Source organism: Rana temporaria, chromosome 7 (assembly GCF_905171775.1).
Source record: "Rana temporaria chromosome 7, aRanTem1.1, whole genome shotgun sequence".
NCBI classification, from domain to species: domain Eukaryota; kingdom Metazoa; phylum Chordata; class Amphibia; order Anura; family Ranidae; genus Rana; species Rana temporaria.
Window position 1 is genome coordinate 5,004,204 of NC_053495.1, and position 17,488 is coordinate 5,021,691.

Here is a 17,488-nt window from a genome sequence, read left to right on the forward strand (position 1 = left end):
GTGATCCTTTAGCCCAATTTCCTACCACGGGCCAATCCTGTCTCCGAGGCCTACAGACAATTCCTTGGACTTCGTGGCTTGGTTTGTGCTCTGACATGCACTGTTACCTGTGGGACCTTCTATAGACGGGGGTGTGCCTTTCCAAATCACGTCCAATCACCTGAATTTACCACACAGGTGGACTCCAATCAAGTTGTAGAAACATCTCAAGGATGTTTAATGGAAATGGGAGGCACCTGAGCTCAGTTCTGAGTGTCATGGCAAAGGCTGTGGTACTTGTGTACATGGGAGGAGCCTGTGATACTTGTGTACACGGGAGGAGCCTGTGATACTTGTGTACACGGGAGGAGCCTGTGATACTTGTGTACATGGGAGGAGCCTGTGATACTTGTGTACATGGGAGGGGCCTGTGATACTTGTGTACATGGGAGGGGCCTGTGATACTTGTGTACATGGGAGGGGCCTGTGATACTTGTGTACATGGGAGGGGCCTGTGATACTTGTGTACATGGGAGGGGCCTGTGATACTTGTGTACATGGGAGGGGCCTGTGATACTTGTGTACACGGGAGGAGCCTGTGATACTTGTGTACATGGGAGGAGCCTGTGATACTTGTGTACATGGGAGGAGCCTGTGATACTTGTGTACATGGGAGGGGCGTGTGATACTTGTGTACATGGGAGGAGCCTGTGATACTTGTGTACATGGGAGGGGCGTGTGATACTTGTGTACATGGGAGGAGCCTGTGATACTTATGTACATGGGAGGGGCCTCATTGGGGACCCAAAAAAAAAATGGCTCACACATCAGGCCTCACATTGGGCACCCCAAGAAATGACCCGACTCACACATTGGGCACCCAAAAAATCAAACCTGGCTCACATATCAGGCCTTAAAAAAAAAAAACGGGAGGGGGGCCAGCCGGGCCCCTGGGGCCCATCGGCCCCTTACAGGTGTAACCCCCTGATGGCGGCCCTGCTGTTGGGGGTACTTGAGGACTGGATTTGAGAAACACTGCTGCGCAGTACTTTGGTGTTTGTAGTGCAGCCATCAGGCCCCAGCAGTGAGTAACTTTATGACCACCCACCTAATATTGGGGTAGGTCCTCCTCCAGCTCTGAGCTGTCCAGGCATGGACTCCACTAGACCTGTGAAGGAACATTGTGGTATTTGGCACCAAGCCATCAGATCCTTTATGTCCTGTAAGTTGGGGGGTGTGGCCTCTATGGATCGAAACTTGTTTTTTCCAACAAGTTTAATGTTTTAGGAAGTTATGAAAATCCAAACCACTGATGTGATACATGTGTTGCTACATACTAGATTGCGGCCATCACCTCCTTACTTCCACCACCACCAGCTCTTGCCGCCATCACCTCCTGCTCCCACCACCACCACCTCCTGACAGCTATTGCCGCCATCACCTGCTCCCACCACCACCACCTCCTGACAGCTATTGCCGCCATCACCTCCTGCTCCCACCACCACCACCTCCTGACAGCTATTGCCGCCATCACCTCCTGCTCCCACCACCACCACCTCCTGACAGCTATTGCCGCCATCACCTCCTGCTCCCACCACCACCACCTCCTGACAGCTATTGCAGCCATCACCTCCTGCTCCCACCACCACCACCTCCTGACAGCTATTGCAGCCATCACCTCCTGCTCCCACCACCACCACCTCCTGACAGCTATTGCAGCCATCACCTCCTGCTCCCACCACCACCACCTCCTGACAGCTATTGCAGCCATCACCTCCTGCTCCCACCACCACCACCTCCTGACAGCTATTGCAGCCATCACCTCCTGCTCCCACCACCACCACCTCCTGACAGCTATTGCAGCCATCACCTCCTGCTCCCACCACCACCACCTCCTGACAGCTATTGCCGCCATCACCTCCTGCTCCCACCACCACCACCTCCTGACAGCTATTGCAGCCATCACCTCCTGCTCCCACCACCACCACCTCCTGCCAACTCTTGCCGCCATCACCTCCTGCACCCACCACCCCCACCTCCTGCCACAATCGGCTCTTGCCACCACCACCTCCTGCCAGCATTACCTTCTGCCACCATCACCTCACCCACCTCCTGCCATGGTGCCACCATTACCTTTTCCACCATAACCTCATGTCCCCACCACCTCCTGCCAGCATTACATTCTGCCACCATCACCTCACCCACCTCCTGCCACAGTGCCAGCATAACCTTCTTCCACCATCACCTACTGCCACCACCAGCTTCTTTATTACCTTAAAGCTGGGCTGGGCTGGACTGGACAGGACTGGGCTGTCACGGCTCCGTCCTCTGCCTATGGCGAGCTTTCCCGAGCCCGGCTCGGGAAAGCTTGTATCCGCTCGGCCAGGCGGCGCATGCGCAGTTATGTAATGGCGCCATTTTTGAATAGCCGATCGAGTCAGGAGGACGCAGGAGGGACACTATGGCAGTGACAGTCGTTGGCTCGTGCAGTGCACTCGCCATAGGCAGAAGACGGAGCCGTGACAGCCCAGCAGCCATCTTTTTTACGGGCCGGACCGCAGCAACAGAGACCAACCCGCCTCATCCTGGTATAATAACCGGGGGGGGTGCCCAGGGCAGACACACCGGCGCCCCCCCCCCCCCCGTTTGTTACGCCACTGCCCTGGTGCCATCTCTTCCCCAGGTAAGTGATGCACCCACACCCCTGGCTATCCACATGATGTAAAAGAAAACGTCATTCATCAGACCGGACCACCTTCTCCATTGCTCCATGGTCCACTTCTGATGCTCACTGTAGGCTCTTCTGGCTGCGGACACGGGTCAGCATGGGCACCCTGACCGGTCTGCGGCTACACGTCTCCATACACAACAAACTGCGATGAACATTTATTCTCTGCTTTCAACACAACTTCAGGGACAACATGCTCACTTGCTGCCTAATATATATATCACCCATTTTCAGATGACGTTGTAACCAGAAAATCAATCTTATTCACTTTACTTGTCAGTGGTCATAAAGTTATGGCTGATCAGTGTATGTGGCCCTTTGGTGACATCAGGGACCACATTTAAGACCACTCTCCCCCCCCCCCCCTCCCCTATATCTCTTGTAAATTGATAACCACTGATGTAGATGAATTATCTGCAGCAAAAGAATTGTAGTGCTGAACATGACCTCTAGGTGGGGCTGATTCCTTTACTATACTTTGTTCACTATCCTGTATATAATAATGCTGCTGCCCAATGGAGAGGATTGGAAGCTAAAACACTTGTATAGAGATTACAATTTTCTCACTTAACCACTTCACCCCCGGAAGATTTTCCCCCTTCATGACCAGGCCATTTTTTGCGATGCGGCACTGCATTGTTTTAACTGACAATTGCGCGGTCGTGCGACGCTGTACCCAAACAAAAATTACGTTCTTTTTTTCCCCACAAACAGAGCTTTTCTTTTGGTGGTATTCGATCACCTCTGCGATTTTAATTTTTTGCGCTATAAACAAAAATGGAGTGACAATTTTGAAAAAAACAAAACAATATTTTTAACTTTTTGCTATAATAAATATCCCCTCTTTCTCACCCTTTCTCCCTCAATTTCTCCCTCTCTTCTTTCTCAATCTTTTTCCCTCTCCCTCTCTCCCTTCATCTCGCTCTCTCTTTTTCCCTCTCCCTCTCTCCCTCCCTCTCCCTTCATCTCACTCACTCTTTTTCCCTCTCCCCTCTCCCCCTCTCTCCCTTCATCTCGCTCTCTCTTTTTCCCTCTCCCCTCTCCCTCTCCCTCCCTCTCCCTTCATCTCGCTCTCTCTTTTTCCCTCTCCCCCTCTCTCCCTTCATCTCGCTCTCTCTTTTTCCCTCTCCCCTCTCCCTCTCCCTCCCTCTCCCTTCATCTCGCTCTCTCTTTTTCCCTCTCACCCTCTCTCCTCCTCTTCTCTCTTTTCTCCCCCTCTCCCTTTCTCTCTCTCTTTCCCCTCCCCCTCCCTTTCCCTCTCTCTTTTTCCCTCTCTCCCTCTCTCTCTCTCCTTCTCTTCTCTCTCCTCTCTCCCTTTTTCCGTCCTCTATCTCTCTCTCTCCCTCCCTCTCTCTGGGCCATATTCTGAGTAGAGTTACGACGGAGTATCTCTGTTTCTTGGCCCGCGTATCTATGCGTCTGATTCCTAGAATCATTTTCGCATAGATACGCTTAAGATCCGCCATCTGTAAGTCACTTACACTGTCGGATCTTAAATGTAATTCGCCGTTGGCCGCTAGGTGGCGTTTACGTTCAGGTCTCATTTGTTTATGCAAATGAGCCTGATACGCCGATTCCCGAACGAATTTGCGTCGCGTAACCGTCGCTTACGTCGTTTGCGTAAGCGTAAGGTTACCCCTGCTATATGAGGGGTAACCTTACGCCAGTCCCACGTATGCCATGTTAAGTATGGCGTCGGGTCCGCGTCATCTTTTCCCGTCGGGTACGTCGTTTTCCTAAGTCGTTCTTGAATACGACTTTACGTCAATGACTCACACGTCGGCGTCATTGACGTTTTACGCCGAGAACTGGAGCATGCGCACTGGGCTATTTTTAGCCCGGCGCATGCGCAGTTCGATCAAAACGGGGGCGCGCTTAATTTAAATATAAGCCGCCCCCTTTGAAATACGCGGGGATACGCCGGGCCTTTTACACTCCGCCGCCCCAAACTACGGAGCAAGTGTTTGAGGAATACAGCACTTGCTCCAGTAAGTTGCGGCGGCGTAGTGTAAATGGCTTACGTGAGGCCACGGCAGAATATTGGAGAATCTGGCCCTCTCTCTTTTTCCCTCTCCCCCTCTCTCTCTACTCCTTCTCTTCTCTCTCCCTCTCTCCCCCTCTATCTCTCTGTCTTCCCTCTCTCTCCCTCCCTCTCCATTTCTCTCTCTCTCTCTTTTTTCCCCTCTCCCCCCTCTCTTTCTCCTCCTTCTCTTCTCTCTCCTCTCTCCCCACTCTCCCTTTCTGCCCCCTCTATCTCTCTCTCCCCCCCTCTCTCTCTTTTTACGTCTCCCCCTCTCTTTCTCCTCCTCTCTTCTCTCCCTTTCTCCCTCTCTCTCTCTTTCCCTCTCTATATCTCCTCCCTCCCCCCCTCTCTCCCTTTCCCTCTCTCTCTCTCTCTCTCTCTCTCTTTCTCTCTCTCCCTCCCCCTCTCTCTCTCCACCCCTCCCCCCTCTCTCCCTCTCCTCTTGCTTGCAGGCAACAGCATGTGGTGAAAACTTTTTTTTTTCCACGTTCCGCCTTAAAAACACGTTTACACGCCTTTCGTGTTTGAAATGCCGGTAAACTAAAGTCCTGAACGCGAGATATGCGTATGCGACCGCAAAAATCTGAAGCTGGTGTGAGGTTTCGTGAATGTGGGGGGGGGGGGGGGGGGTTTGCTTTTGATGTCAGTCATGGTCTGGTGGTGTCTGGGTGGTTTTGGGGGGTCAGATGTATCTGCGGCTGTGCGATTAGCACCCCCCCGCCCCCACACCTCTTCCATGGAACTTTCTGTGACTCTCCGGTGCCACCTTCACAGAAGGATATCAGAACACAAACAAATCAGGCATGGTAGGGGATCTCATGTCTGGCACGCTGCGGCTCCATTAGTCAAATGAGCACCCAGTCTCCGTCCTGGGGTTGCCGGGATACCAGTGGCGTGTTTAGATACCTGGTGGCTGCATTTTTCAGTGGGCGCAGCGTCAGGGCCTGATCACTCCGGTGGGGGGGGGGGGGGTACAGTAATCTGCAGTATTTGCATGTTAATGTCCAATGCTTCAAAGTGTTTTGTTACCTTTAGAGCCCTTGAGCACTGGGGCCACCCGTGCGTTAGCGGTAAAGCTCTGCTCGTTTTAGCAGCACCTTAATGTTGTTCAGTGGGGGGGCGCAAACAAATTGCTGCCTCACTGTGCCCATCAAACGCAAACACTGTGCCCATCAATTGTCACCACTGTGCCCATCAAAGGCAGCCACTGTGCCCATCCATTGTCACCACTGTGCCCATCAAATGCAGCCACTGTGCCCATCAAACACAGCCACTGTGCCCATCCATTGTCACCACTGTGCCCATCAAATGCAGCCACTGTGCCCATCAAACACAGCCACTGTGCCCATGAAACGCAGCCACTGTGCCCATCAAATGCAACCACTGTACCCATCAAATGCAGCCACTGTGCCTATCAAACACAGCCACTGTAACCATCAATTACCGCCACTGTGCCATCAAATGCCGCTACTGTGCCCATCAAACGCAGCCACTGTGCCCATCAAACGCAGCCACTGTGCCCATCAAACGCAGCCACTGTGCCCATCAAACACAGCCACTGTGCCCATCAAATGCAGTCACTGTGCCCATCAAACGCAGCCACTGTGCCCATCAAACACAGCCACTGTGCCCATGAAACGCAGCCACTGTGCCCATCAATTGCAACCACTGTGCGCATTAAATGCAGCCACTGTGCCTATCAAACACAGCCACTGTGCCCATCAATTACCGCCACTGTGCCATCAAATGCCGCTACTGTGCCCATCAAACGCAGCCACTGTGCCCATCAAACGCAGCCACTGTGCCCATCAAACACAGCCACTGTGCCCATCAAATGCAGTCACCGTGCCCATCAAATGCAGCCACTGTGCCCATCAAACGCAGCCACTGTGCCCATCAAATGCTGCCACTGTGCCCATCAATTGCCACCCCTGTGCCATCAAACGCTGCCACTGTGCCCATCAAACGCAGCCACTGTGCCCATCAAACGCAGCCACTGTGCCCATCAAATGCAGCCACTGTTCTGTGTTTGTAGCTGGGCAGATTCAAAATGCAAAATTGCATCACAAACGCACTGCAAGCTTCTCTGTAGCATTTCCATTGAAGTCAATTGAACCCAAAAATGCACCATTTTGGTTTTAAAACAGTCCCTGACCCTTTCCAAAGACACGGGGGGCTGAAAAGAAAAAAGCATAGATGTGACCGTGTCCCATAAGAAACCATGCTAAATGGACTAAAGTGTGTTTTTGCAAAAAGCAAGGCCTTAGGCCTGGTTCACACCTATGCGTTTTTCAGTTTTGCGGAAACGCGTTGCAGTCCATTTAACATGGTTTCCTATGGGTCCCCTCCTCCTATATCTGGGGGGGGGGGGGTGTTGTCTAGGGGGTGTGAAAGTTTGGAAATGTGGTCACCCTGTTATAAAGTGTGGCACCTTGCATGGCAAAGGCTCTTCCGGTAGCCAGGGGGATCGCTGGTCTGGCTCCCTCCCAGCGGTCGGTTTTCCATAGCAATCGGATCCGTGTTACGGAGACCCGTAGCCTGGCCGCATGGTACCGGAGTGAAAACGGTAACAAGTGCACCAAGGGGGTCCAGGATTTTTTGCCTTTTAAGATGTAGTACCCTGATGTTTAGGCCGGGTTGCTATTAAATTTATTTGCCAAGTGATAGTTGCCTTGGCCAAGTGTTAGGAGGTCAATTGATTTCACCCCAATTCTGGAATTGCTGCAATTCTCTCTTCTGTCACTAGGTGGCCGGGTATCTGGTGACATTAGATAAAACAAGGGCATTCCAAGGACAAATTAGGAATGAAAGTGGTGTCTCAGCCAATGGGCAGGGGTTTTCTTGGGCACTTGGCCTGCTGGGAAAACCTATTTATTTGAGTGAGGTCAGGTGATGGGACGGGGGGTTCTGTGCCACCTGGATGGCTGTCTGGGTGGACGTGTGTCGTATTGCCCCGGGCTGCTAGGCCAGAAACCTTAGGGCCTATCCTGGGGACATCTGTCTACTAGGCTATCTGAGAGCCTATCCAGAAGTAACAAAGGATTGGGACTGGGGGCTTGTAGTCCAACCAGAAGTAATGGAACCTGCCAGTGTAAAAAAGCAGATCCCCATTCTGTCAGGGGAATAGAGTGAGATTGTCTGTTCCTCAGGAACAGCAATCTCTCTCCTCCTCCAGTCAGTCCACTCCCCCCACAGTTAGAAAGCAACTCCCTATGGAACAATTAATGGTCTTGATTACCCCCTGGTGTTAACCCCTTCCCTGCCAGTGTCATTTTATACAGTAATCAGTGCATTTTTATAGCTCTGATCACTGTATAAATGTCTATGGTCCCAAAAAGGTATCCGACCTGTCCGCCGCAATGTCGCAGTAAAAAATTGCAGATCGCCGCCATTACTAGTAAAAAAAAAATGTCATAAATCTATCCCCTATTTTGTAGACGCAATAACTTTTGCCCAAACCAATCAATATATACGCTTATTGCGATTTGTTTACCGAAAATATGGTTGGGGGGAACTGACATACTGCCCGCAGGTCCTACTAGCTGATTGTCAGTCTATGCCCGGAAGTGGGTGCAAATACCAATTGTGGCACTGGAGGGGGGGGAATCCGATGAGCAGAAGTTCCACTTTAGGGTGGAGCTTCGCTTTAATTACACGGGTTCTGAGGCTGATTTAATGCAGATAAGGCACCAAGTGAGTTTAATTACCACCTTAATCGGCCCTTTAGAATAGGGTGACCAGACATCCCTGGTTTCTGGGGATAGTCCCTGGATTGAGGACACTGTCCCCAGAGTCAGTCTGTCCCTGAAATTGTCCCCGGATTGCAGTGGCATGGAGGGGGGCATCTGGTACTCTCAGTATAGTACAGTGGTCAGTATGGGAATCAGGAATCTGGTAGGTCAGTGTAGTGGTCGGTGTAGGGATCAGGTAAGTCAGTGTAGTGGTCAGTATAGGAATCAGGTAGGTCAGTGTAGGGATCAGGTCAGTGTAGGAATCAGGTAGGTTAGTGTAGTGGTCAGTGTAGGAATCAGGTAGGTCAGTGTAGTGGTCAGTGTAGGAATCAGGTAGGTCAGTGTAGTGGTCAGTGTAGGAATCAGGTAGGTCAGTGTAGAACTCAGGTACTGTAGGTCAGTGTAGTGGATAGTGTAGGAATCAGGTAGGTTAGTGCAGTGGTCAAGTTGGTCAGTATTACTGTACTAGTACTTTCTTGCCTTGTCCCGGGCGCTGACAACCCCACACTACACCACTGACTGCATCAATAATTTGAGGAAAATATGCGTATAAAATAGTTTACCATTTGCCAATAAAAAATAAATATGTCCCCGGATTTAATTAAAAAAATATGGTCACCTTACTTTAGAACATAATGTAATTAATGTGTGTCCTGGATTAAAGGGATGATATGGCAACCCTACGAGGATGGTGGCGGGGGCTTAGATCTGAGGTAAGTAATACATAATGAGCTAGTATGCTATGTCTTGCGGTTTATTTTTTATTTTTTTTAGGGTTTACAACCATTTCTGGACTCCATGTTGTATTATTTATTTTAAGACAGGGACAAGTTTTATGTATTTTTATTATTTTTGGGAGATTTAGGTAAGGGTGTACTTCTTATTTAACTCGCACTTCCTCGCAATTAACTTTACTGTTTATTTATTTTCAAAAAAGAGGCCGGCAGCCATTTTGCGGTCTACCACTCTGCCGCGCACGCCGGTCTCCGGCAAGATGGCCGCCCCGCCCTCTCCTTTCCTGGAGTTGCCATGGAGGCCGCGCTTTGACGTCACCGGAGCAAAGGGGCCAATCGGCGCTTCCGCCGGTCAGTCACGTGCTGCACCCCCTCCTCCGCCCTCTCCCACCCCCTTCCCCCCTCGGCGCTGGCCGATGACGCGCACGCCCGCCCTCGCTCGCAGTCATTGTGGAAGATGGCGGCGGTGTGAGCGCGCCCTCCCCCGCACCCAGCGCCAGCAACATGAAGCGGCAGAGCGAGCGGGGGGAGTCGAGCCCCGGCCGCGCCAAGAGGGCCCGGGAGAGGCGGGAAGAGGCCCACAAGAGTTCCGGGAGGAGAGAGAGGGCCGGACAGGCCTCGTCACCACGCCGGGCCCGGGACCCGCCACCCCCGAGGCCGCTGCTGCTCCCGGACAGCCCCGAGTACAAGACTTTGCTGGTCAGTAACCTGGGCTCGGCCCTCCCTGAGCCCCTCCTGGAAGACTGGCTGTTCCGGCACTTCCAGCGCTTCGGCGACATCAGCGTCAAGTTGTCGCACACGCCGGACCTGGGCCGGGTCGCCTACATCAACTTCCGCAGGCCCGCGGACGCCCGCCAGGCCCGGCACGCCAAGCTGCGCCCGCTGCTCTACGACCGGCCGCTGAGGGTGGAGCCCGTCTTCACGCAGCAGAGCGTCCGCCGCCCCGAGCCCAGCCCGTTGCCGCTGACCGCGCTGCCCACGTCGCCCCGCCACCTCCTGCTACCCCCGGCCTCCTCGGCGGACACTTACTACAAACTTTACGAGGAGCGGGTGAGGGGCGGCGGCGGCAGCGGAGGAGGAACCAACTACCGCCTCCCCAGCGCGGCGGCCGCCGCCGCCAGCAGCGCGGGCGACGACGAGCAGCTGGCCCCCGAGGACGACCACCGGGCCACCCGCAACCTCTTCATCGGCAACCTGGACCACGCGGTGACGGAGGCGGACCTGCGGCGGGCCTTCGACAAGTACGGCCCCATCGAGGAGGTGGTGATCAAGCGGCCGGCCCGCAACCAGGGCGCCGCCTACGCCTTCCTGAAGTTCCAGAACCTGGACATGGCCCACCGGGCCAAGCTGGCCATGAGCGGCCGCCTGCTGGGCCGCAACTACATGAAGATCGGCTACGGCAAGCCCAACCCCAGCACCAGGCTGTGGGTGGGCGGACTGGGGCCCAGCACCTCCATCGCCACCCTGGCACGGGAGTTCGACCGCTTCGGCAGCATCCGCACGGTGGACTACGTCAAGGGCGACAGCTTCGCCTACATCCAGTACGAGAGCCTGGACGCCGCCCAAGCGGCCTGCACCCAGATGAGGGGCTTCCAGCTCGGGGACCGGCGGCTGCGCGTGGACTTTGCAAAGGTGACGCCGGAAGAGGCAGCCGCCGCCGCGTCCCGCTACGCACCGCTCCAGGCCACCCCTTACCCGCTCCCCCTCTCCTACGAACTGCTCCAGTCCGAGGTCTACGGCCGCCACCGCGCGGCGCTGGAGCCCGACCTGCGGGTGAGGGACAGGACTCCCCCGCACCTCCTGTACTCCGACCGGGAGAGGCCCTTCGTGGAGGCGGGCTGGCTGAACTCTGAAAAGCGCAGCGCCGCCCGGGTCGCCCGCAGCCGCAGCGGGGACCGCGGAGGAGGCGGCGGCAACAGCAGCTCAAAGAACCGAGAGGAGAGACGGCGACGGCGCAGCTTGTCCGGGGACAGAGGCCGCAGGGTGGAGCGCAGCCCCGACCGCCCCAGGAGGGAACCTGCCGAGAGGGAGGTCAGCTCCACCCCTTCCCCGCAACACAACCACCGCCCCCCACCGCCAGACAAGCCCCGCCCCCCTACCCCCGAGCCACCCCAACCCAGGAGAAACCACCACCCCCGCCCCCCCGAGCCCCCAGCCGAAAGAGTGTCCCCGGGGGCGGAGAAGGGACGGACGCTGCCGCCCGTCTGGTGCGGCCACCTGGTACTGAAAAACAGCTGTTTCCCCACCTACATTCACTTCCTGGAAGGAGACCGCGACGTGCCCAGCGCCCTGCTGAGGGACCGCTCCGTGCCCGGCGGGGGCAGCCTGACGCAGCTCAAAATCGCTCAGCGGCTGCGGCTGGACCAGCCCAAACTGGAGGAGGTGACCCGCCGCATCAGGCAGGGCGCCCCGGGGGGTTTCGCAGTACTGGTGGCCATCCAGGCCCCGCAGAACGAGGGGGTTCTCCCCGAGGAGCCCAGCCTACAGCGGCGCCTGCTCAGGAACCTGGTCTCCTACCTAAAACAAAAGCAGGCGGCCGGAGTCATCAGCCTGCCCGTGGGCGGCAGCGGGAAGGGCAGAGACCCCACCGGCATGTTGTACGCTTTCCCCCCCAGCGACTTTCACCAGTTGTACCAGCAGAGCGCCCAGCGGGTGGTGGGCAAGCTAGAAGAGAACATGATTATTGTGCTGGTAAAAGATAACGCCTGATGACGATCCCGCCATAGACTGCCTCCTACCCAGTCTGTCCTCCTCTTAGAGTTGTATCTGAGCAGTGTGCTCGCTGCTGTACCCCCCCACCCCCCCCCCCCATCCAGGAGGGGCCCCTGGCTCTGCTCACTTAGGGCCACTCTGTCACTGGTGACCCCTGTAAAGAACAGTTTGTATCTTTTTGTTCCTCCTGATCTTTGCTACAAAGTATCTCCAGCATCTGTCAGTCATGTGGTCTCCTCCCCCCTACGGAGTGCTTTGGTTCAGTCCACCGGCCCCTAAATCATTCAGTGACCTCGGGGCTGGCGGACTTGAGTCTTTAGCGTCAGACATCCCTTTCAGGTGTCGGATTCCCCCCCTCTGAGTGATGTGGTTCAGTCCACCAGCTCCTAAATCGCTACTCTTCCATGACCTGGGGGGGCCAGTTGAGCCGCAAAGAGTCCACCGTATCCCTCCAGGTGTGTGCTCGCCCCCCCTTCCTCTGAGCGCAGTGGTACACTCCACAGGTGCCTAAATTTTTACGAGTAGTGATGTAGGGGCTGGTCGATGTTTCTGCAGCACTTGTCAAATGCTTAGACATCCCCCCGCTGCTGTGGTTTGATCCGCCGACCCCCGAAATCGCTCGCCAGCAGTCTTCTCGGGGGGCCGGCGGATGAAGGAACCACAGAGAGCTATGGCACTAGAACAGGGCTATGCAATGAGCGGACCTCCAGCTGTTGCAAAACTACAAGTCCCATCATGCCTCTGGGTGTCATGCTTGTGGCTGTCGGTCTTGCTTCGCCTCATGGGACTTGTAGTTCTGCATCAGCTGGAGGTCCGCTAATTGCATATCCCTGCTCTAGAAGCATCACTATACTGTGTATCATCCAGGTGTGTTGGGTGCCTTATCCCCCCCCCCCCCCTGAGCGCATTGGTTTGATCTGCCCATCACTACGGTTGGTGGATCAAACTAATGCACTTAGAGGGGGGGGGATGTGGCACCCAACACACCTGGATGATATACAATATAGTGATGTGTAAGATTTCTTCGTCATCCTTGTGTTTTGGGTGCCTTGCCCCCCCACTGAGCGCATTGGTTTGATCTGCCCACTACTACATCAGTAGGGTTGGTGGATCAAACTAATGCACTCGGGGGGGGGGGGGGGGAACGAGGAACCCAACACACCTGGATGATACAGTATAGTGATGTGTAAGATTTCTTCATCATCCTTGAGTTTTGGGTGCTTTGTCCCCCCCCTCTGAGTGCATTGGTTTGATCTGCCCACTACTACATCAGTACGGTTGGTGGATCAAACTAAAGCACTCAGCGGGGGGACGAGGCATCCAACATACCTGGATGATATACAGTATAGTGATGCGTAAGATTTCTTCATCATTCTTGTGTTTTGGGTGCTTTGTCCCCCCTCTGAGTGCATTAGTTTGATCCACCAACCGTACTGATGTAGTGGTGGGCAGATCGAACCAATGCGCTCAAAGGGGGGATCCCGGGAGTCTTGGAGTGCCGTAGCTCTTTAAAGCCGGCCATACATTATACAATTTATTTTTTCTTGTGATTTTTTTTATGTTTTTTTACCTTAAACTATGTAGTACAAGGACCTGCCTGACTCCATACAATCGTGTTTTTTTGTGTTCTGACCTCATATGGTTTAAGGAAAATATTGTATAATGTGTGGCCCCAGCCCAACGTTTGACCACACACTATACAACCAGATTGTTTAGAGATCTTCCATGGGGGGGGGAGGGGGGGGGGGCGACTGATGTGATTTATAGATTGAATGGTTTTGTTTAGGTTTGTCATTCTATTATGTGATGATTATTTTTTTGTTGGTAAATTGTACAATCGGATTGTATAGTATAGGGCCCGGTCTCGTGTTGGGCCCAATCTGCGGCCTCACCAGCTGTCGCAGAACTACAAGTCCCATCATGCCTCCGCCCTGTGGGAGGAGTCATTGCTTGTCACTGTCAGCCGTGCCTCGTGGGACTTGTAGTTCCCCAACAGCTGACAACGGGCTTCAGGTTGTGCCCCCCCCTTCCCCCCCCCCCCCCCCCCCCCCCCCACGAATCTGATTGTACAATCTCCTTTTTGGATCTACCATCGAGTATGTAATAGAAGGGCCTTGGCGTAGAAGTTGTGAACGGTATCGGTCGGCCCTCCTATTACAGACTTGTTGGTAAATTTTTAAAATGAGATTGTAACAATCCGGCTTCATCTACCGTAAAGCATGTAATAGAAGGGCATCTGTCTAGAAATGGATCGGATTGTATCGGCTTTTCCTTTATTTTTGGTTTAAAATTGTAAATGAAATTGCAATGTGTGTGGCCAGACTGAGCAATCTGATGGTACAATCTCGTTTTTTTTCGAGTATGTATTATAAGGGCAATTGCGTAGAAGCTGATTGGATTGTATGGGTTTTGCCCTCCTATTATGTCGTTTTTAGGTGATTTGTAAAATCTATGGCCGGTCTTATGCTATACAATCTGATTGTACGATCCTCCTTTTTCGATCTGTTATCAGGGCCTGTGTAAACGTTTTGCATAGAATCGGATTGTATAGGTTTTGTCCCCGTATTGCATACATTTTGGTTAAAAAAATTTAAAACGAAATTTGTACAATCCTCTACCGTCAAGTGTGTATTATAAGGGCATTTGCATAAAAATCGATTGAATTTCATTTTTTTTTGTCCTGATTGGGTTTTGGTAAATGTAAATCGGATTGTACGGTGTATGGCCAGACTAAGGCTTGACGACGCAATCCGATTGTACAATCTCCTATTTGATTTGCCATCAAGTATGTATTATAAGGGCATTTGTGGAGGTTTTTTTTTTATTTTTTTATAGATTGTAGTGTGTCCAGGCTAAAGCTAGCTATGCAATCTGATTGTACAATCGCCTTTCCGTCAAACTCTGTGGTGCAAGGTCCTGATTTTGGTTCAAATGGCTTGTTGTGTTTTTGTAGGTTTGACCATTATTGGTGAATCTAAAGCAGATTGTACAGTCAGCCTGGGGCTGGCCATACACTATACGGACAGATTGTACAATCGGATTGCAGTGTGTATGGCCGGGCTATGCAATCTGATTGTACAATCGCCTTTTGGATCTACCTCTGTAGTACAAGGGGCTGCATTTCAGTTCTTATATCGAATGGCTTGTTTTTAGGTTTGTCCTTCTATTACATAGTTTACGGTAAATCTAATGGCCGTTGTATAGTGTGTGGCCGGTCCCAGGCTGATTGTACAATCGCCTTTTAGATCTACCGTCAACTCTGTAGTATAAGAGCCTGATTTCGGTTCTATATCGGATGGCTTGTTTTAGGTTTGTCCTTCTATTACATAGATTACGGTAAATCTAATGGCCATTGTACAATCTGGCTGTATTTTTTATGGCCATTCCAAGGCTGATAGTTTACGGTAAATCTTAAAAGGAGATTGTACAGTCAGCCTTGGGCCGGCCATACACTATACAACCAGATTGTACAATCGCCTTTAAATCTACTGTCAACACTGTAGTATAAGGGCCACATTTTTTGGTTCTATATCGAATGACTTGTTTTAGGTTTGGACTTCTATTATATAATATACGGTAAATCCTAAAGGAGATTGTGCAATCAGATTGCAGTGTGTATGGCCAGGTTAAAGCTGACTACGCAATCAGATTGTATAGTGTATGGCCTGATTGTACAATCGCCTTTTTAGATCTACCGTCAACTCTGTAGTACAAGGGCCTGATTTGGGTTCTTATATCGAATGGCTTGTTTTAGGTTTGTCCTTCTATTACATGGTTTACGGTAAATCTTAAAGCAGATTGTACAATCGCCTTTTAGATCTACCGTCAGCTCTGTAGTATAGGGACCTGATTTTGGTTCTTATATCGGATGGCTTGTTTTAGGTTTGTCCTTCTATTACAAAGTTTATGGTAAATCTTAAAGGAGAATCTGATTGGTCCCCAGAAGCCCAATGAGACGAGATCTGTTCTTTACAGGGGAATCCTTTTATCGGTGGTCAGGGTCTCTCTTTTTTAGAATTTGGTGCCCCCCTGGTGAGGGGAGGGGAGGGGGTGGAGCACAGCAGTAGGGGGTGTGGTCCCGTCATTTCCCTCCCACAATGGTTGGTGACAGATCAGGTTCCTTTTCTATGAACACAGCCGACTCCTCCCAGTCCTTTTGCTGCTGGACAGATATAAAGTGTATTTTTTTTTTATTATTGCCCCTCCCCCCTGGTGTTATTTGGCCCCTCCCCCCTGGTGTTATTTGGCCCCTCCCCCCCCTGTCTGGTGTTATTTGCCCCTCCCCCTGTGTGTTGGACGGGAATAGCTGAACTTTCATTCTTTTTTTATTATTTGGTCGCTGTGGTTTTTTGCATTCGTTGTGCGCTTGAGACGTGTCCCGAGGTCCCTGGTAGCGGGGAGGTTTCCCGAGAGTGCCTTATGTTCTGGGGGGAGGGGGCGTCGCCGTATCTTTGGATGTGTGGTGTGTGTGGGAATAGGGGGAGGAGTCCCCCGGGTCTTATTAGTTACTCCCTGTTTATAACCTCGGAAATCCTCGGGGGGAGTCAGACGCAGCTCGTTATCTGTTAATGAAGCTTTATGTTGCACCACGCCCTGAGCATCTGGTGGGGGGGGGGGGAGAGGGGGGTGGTAATTGGTGTACACTGCAGCCCCCCCGGACCCAAAAACCCCCCCTTTTCACTCTTTAGAGATGACATTTTCTTTTTTACGTTGTGTGTGTTGTGTACGATGTAGGTCAGGGTGCCACGCTGGGACTTGTAGTCCGCCGTTATTATCCGGGAGGGGGAGGAGTTTCCAGACCGGGGCGATTCTCTGATCTATACATGTAATGATGACACTGGAGCAGAGGGACTCGTAAGGGACTCCTGTTTTATTTTTATTTTTTTCTTCTTATTTTTTATTTTTAAGCTATAGAGGTTTGTTGACGCAACAACAATAATCACAACAGCACTTCCATGGAGATCGAGTGACATGAGCGAGGGGCCTATTTATAACGATCGGCAAAATAAACAGTTTTTTGTTTCTCATTATCTGCCCGGTTTTCATGTTTTTTTTTATTTATTTATTTATTTTTTCCTAATTTTTATGTATTTAGTCAAAGGTGTCTCCCTGGTGGGGGGTGGGGGCTGTAATATGTACGGGAAATAGGAAGTGGTGTCTTTTTTGATGTTAAAGCCGAACTCCTGTGTGTTCTGCCACTTTAAATAGTCCGTCCCAAGCTGGCCCAAATCTGCTGGTCCTATTATCAATGCAGGTGGCTGCTGTCAGCGCTGTTATCTCCGTCTGTCTCTGACGCTCTCCTCTCTGTCGCTCTCTGTCTCTCGCTCTCCTCTCTGTCGCTCTCTGTCTCCTCTCTGTCTCGCTCTCCTCTCTGTCGCTCTCTGTCTCTCGCTCTCCTCTCTGTCGCTCTCTGTCTCTCGCTCTCCTCTCTGTCGCTCTCTGTCTCTCGCTCTCTGTCGCTCTGTCTCTCGCTCTCCTCTCTGTCTCTCGCTCTCCTCTCTGTCGCTCTCTGTCTCTCGCTCTCCTCTCTGTCGCTCTCTGTCTCTCGCTCTCCTCTCTGTCGCTCTCTGTCTCTCGCTCT

General features: G+C 52.3%; 1 protein-coding gene and 1 long non-coding RNA gene across 2 annotated transcripts; both read left to right on the plus strand.

Annotated features, from left to right (window-relative positions):
• The first annotated feature begins 9,614 nt into the window (after positions 1-9,614).
• On the plus strand, positions 9,615-12,675 carry RBM15B (RNA binding motif protein 15B). Its single transcript, XM_040358744.1, has one exon. The coding sequence runs from the start codon at positions 9,700-9,702 to the stop codon at positions 11,902-11,904; it is 2,205 nt and encodes a 734-aa protein (XP_040214678.1). The 5' UTR covers positions 9,615-9,699; the 3' UTR covers positions 11,905-12,675.
• A 1,278-nt stretch (positions 12,676-13,953) lies between these two features.
• On the plus strand, positions 13,954-16,937 carry LOC120944961. Its single transcript, XR_005750527.1, has 2 exons — positions 13,954-15,532; positions 15,705-16,937. It is a non-coding gene; the product is annotated as an uncharacterized LOC120944961 (long non-coding RNA).
• The last annotated feature ends 551 nt before the right edge of the window (positions 16,938-17,488 follow it).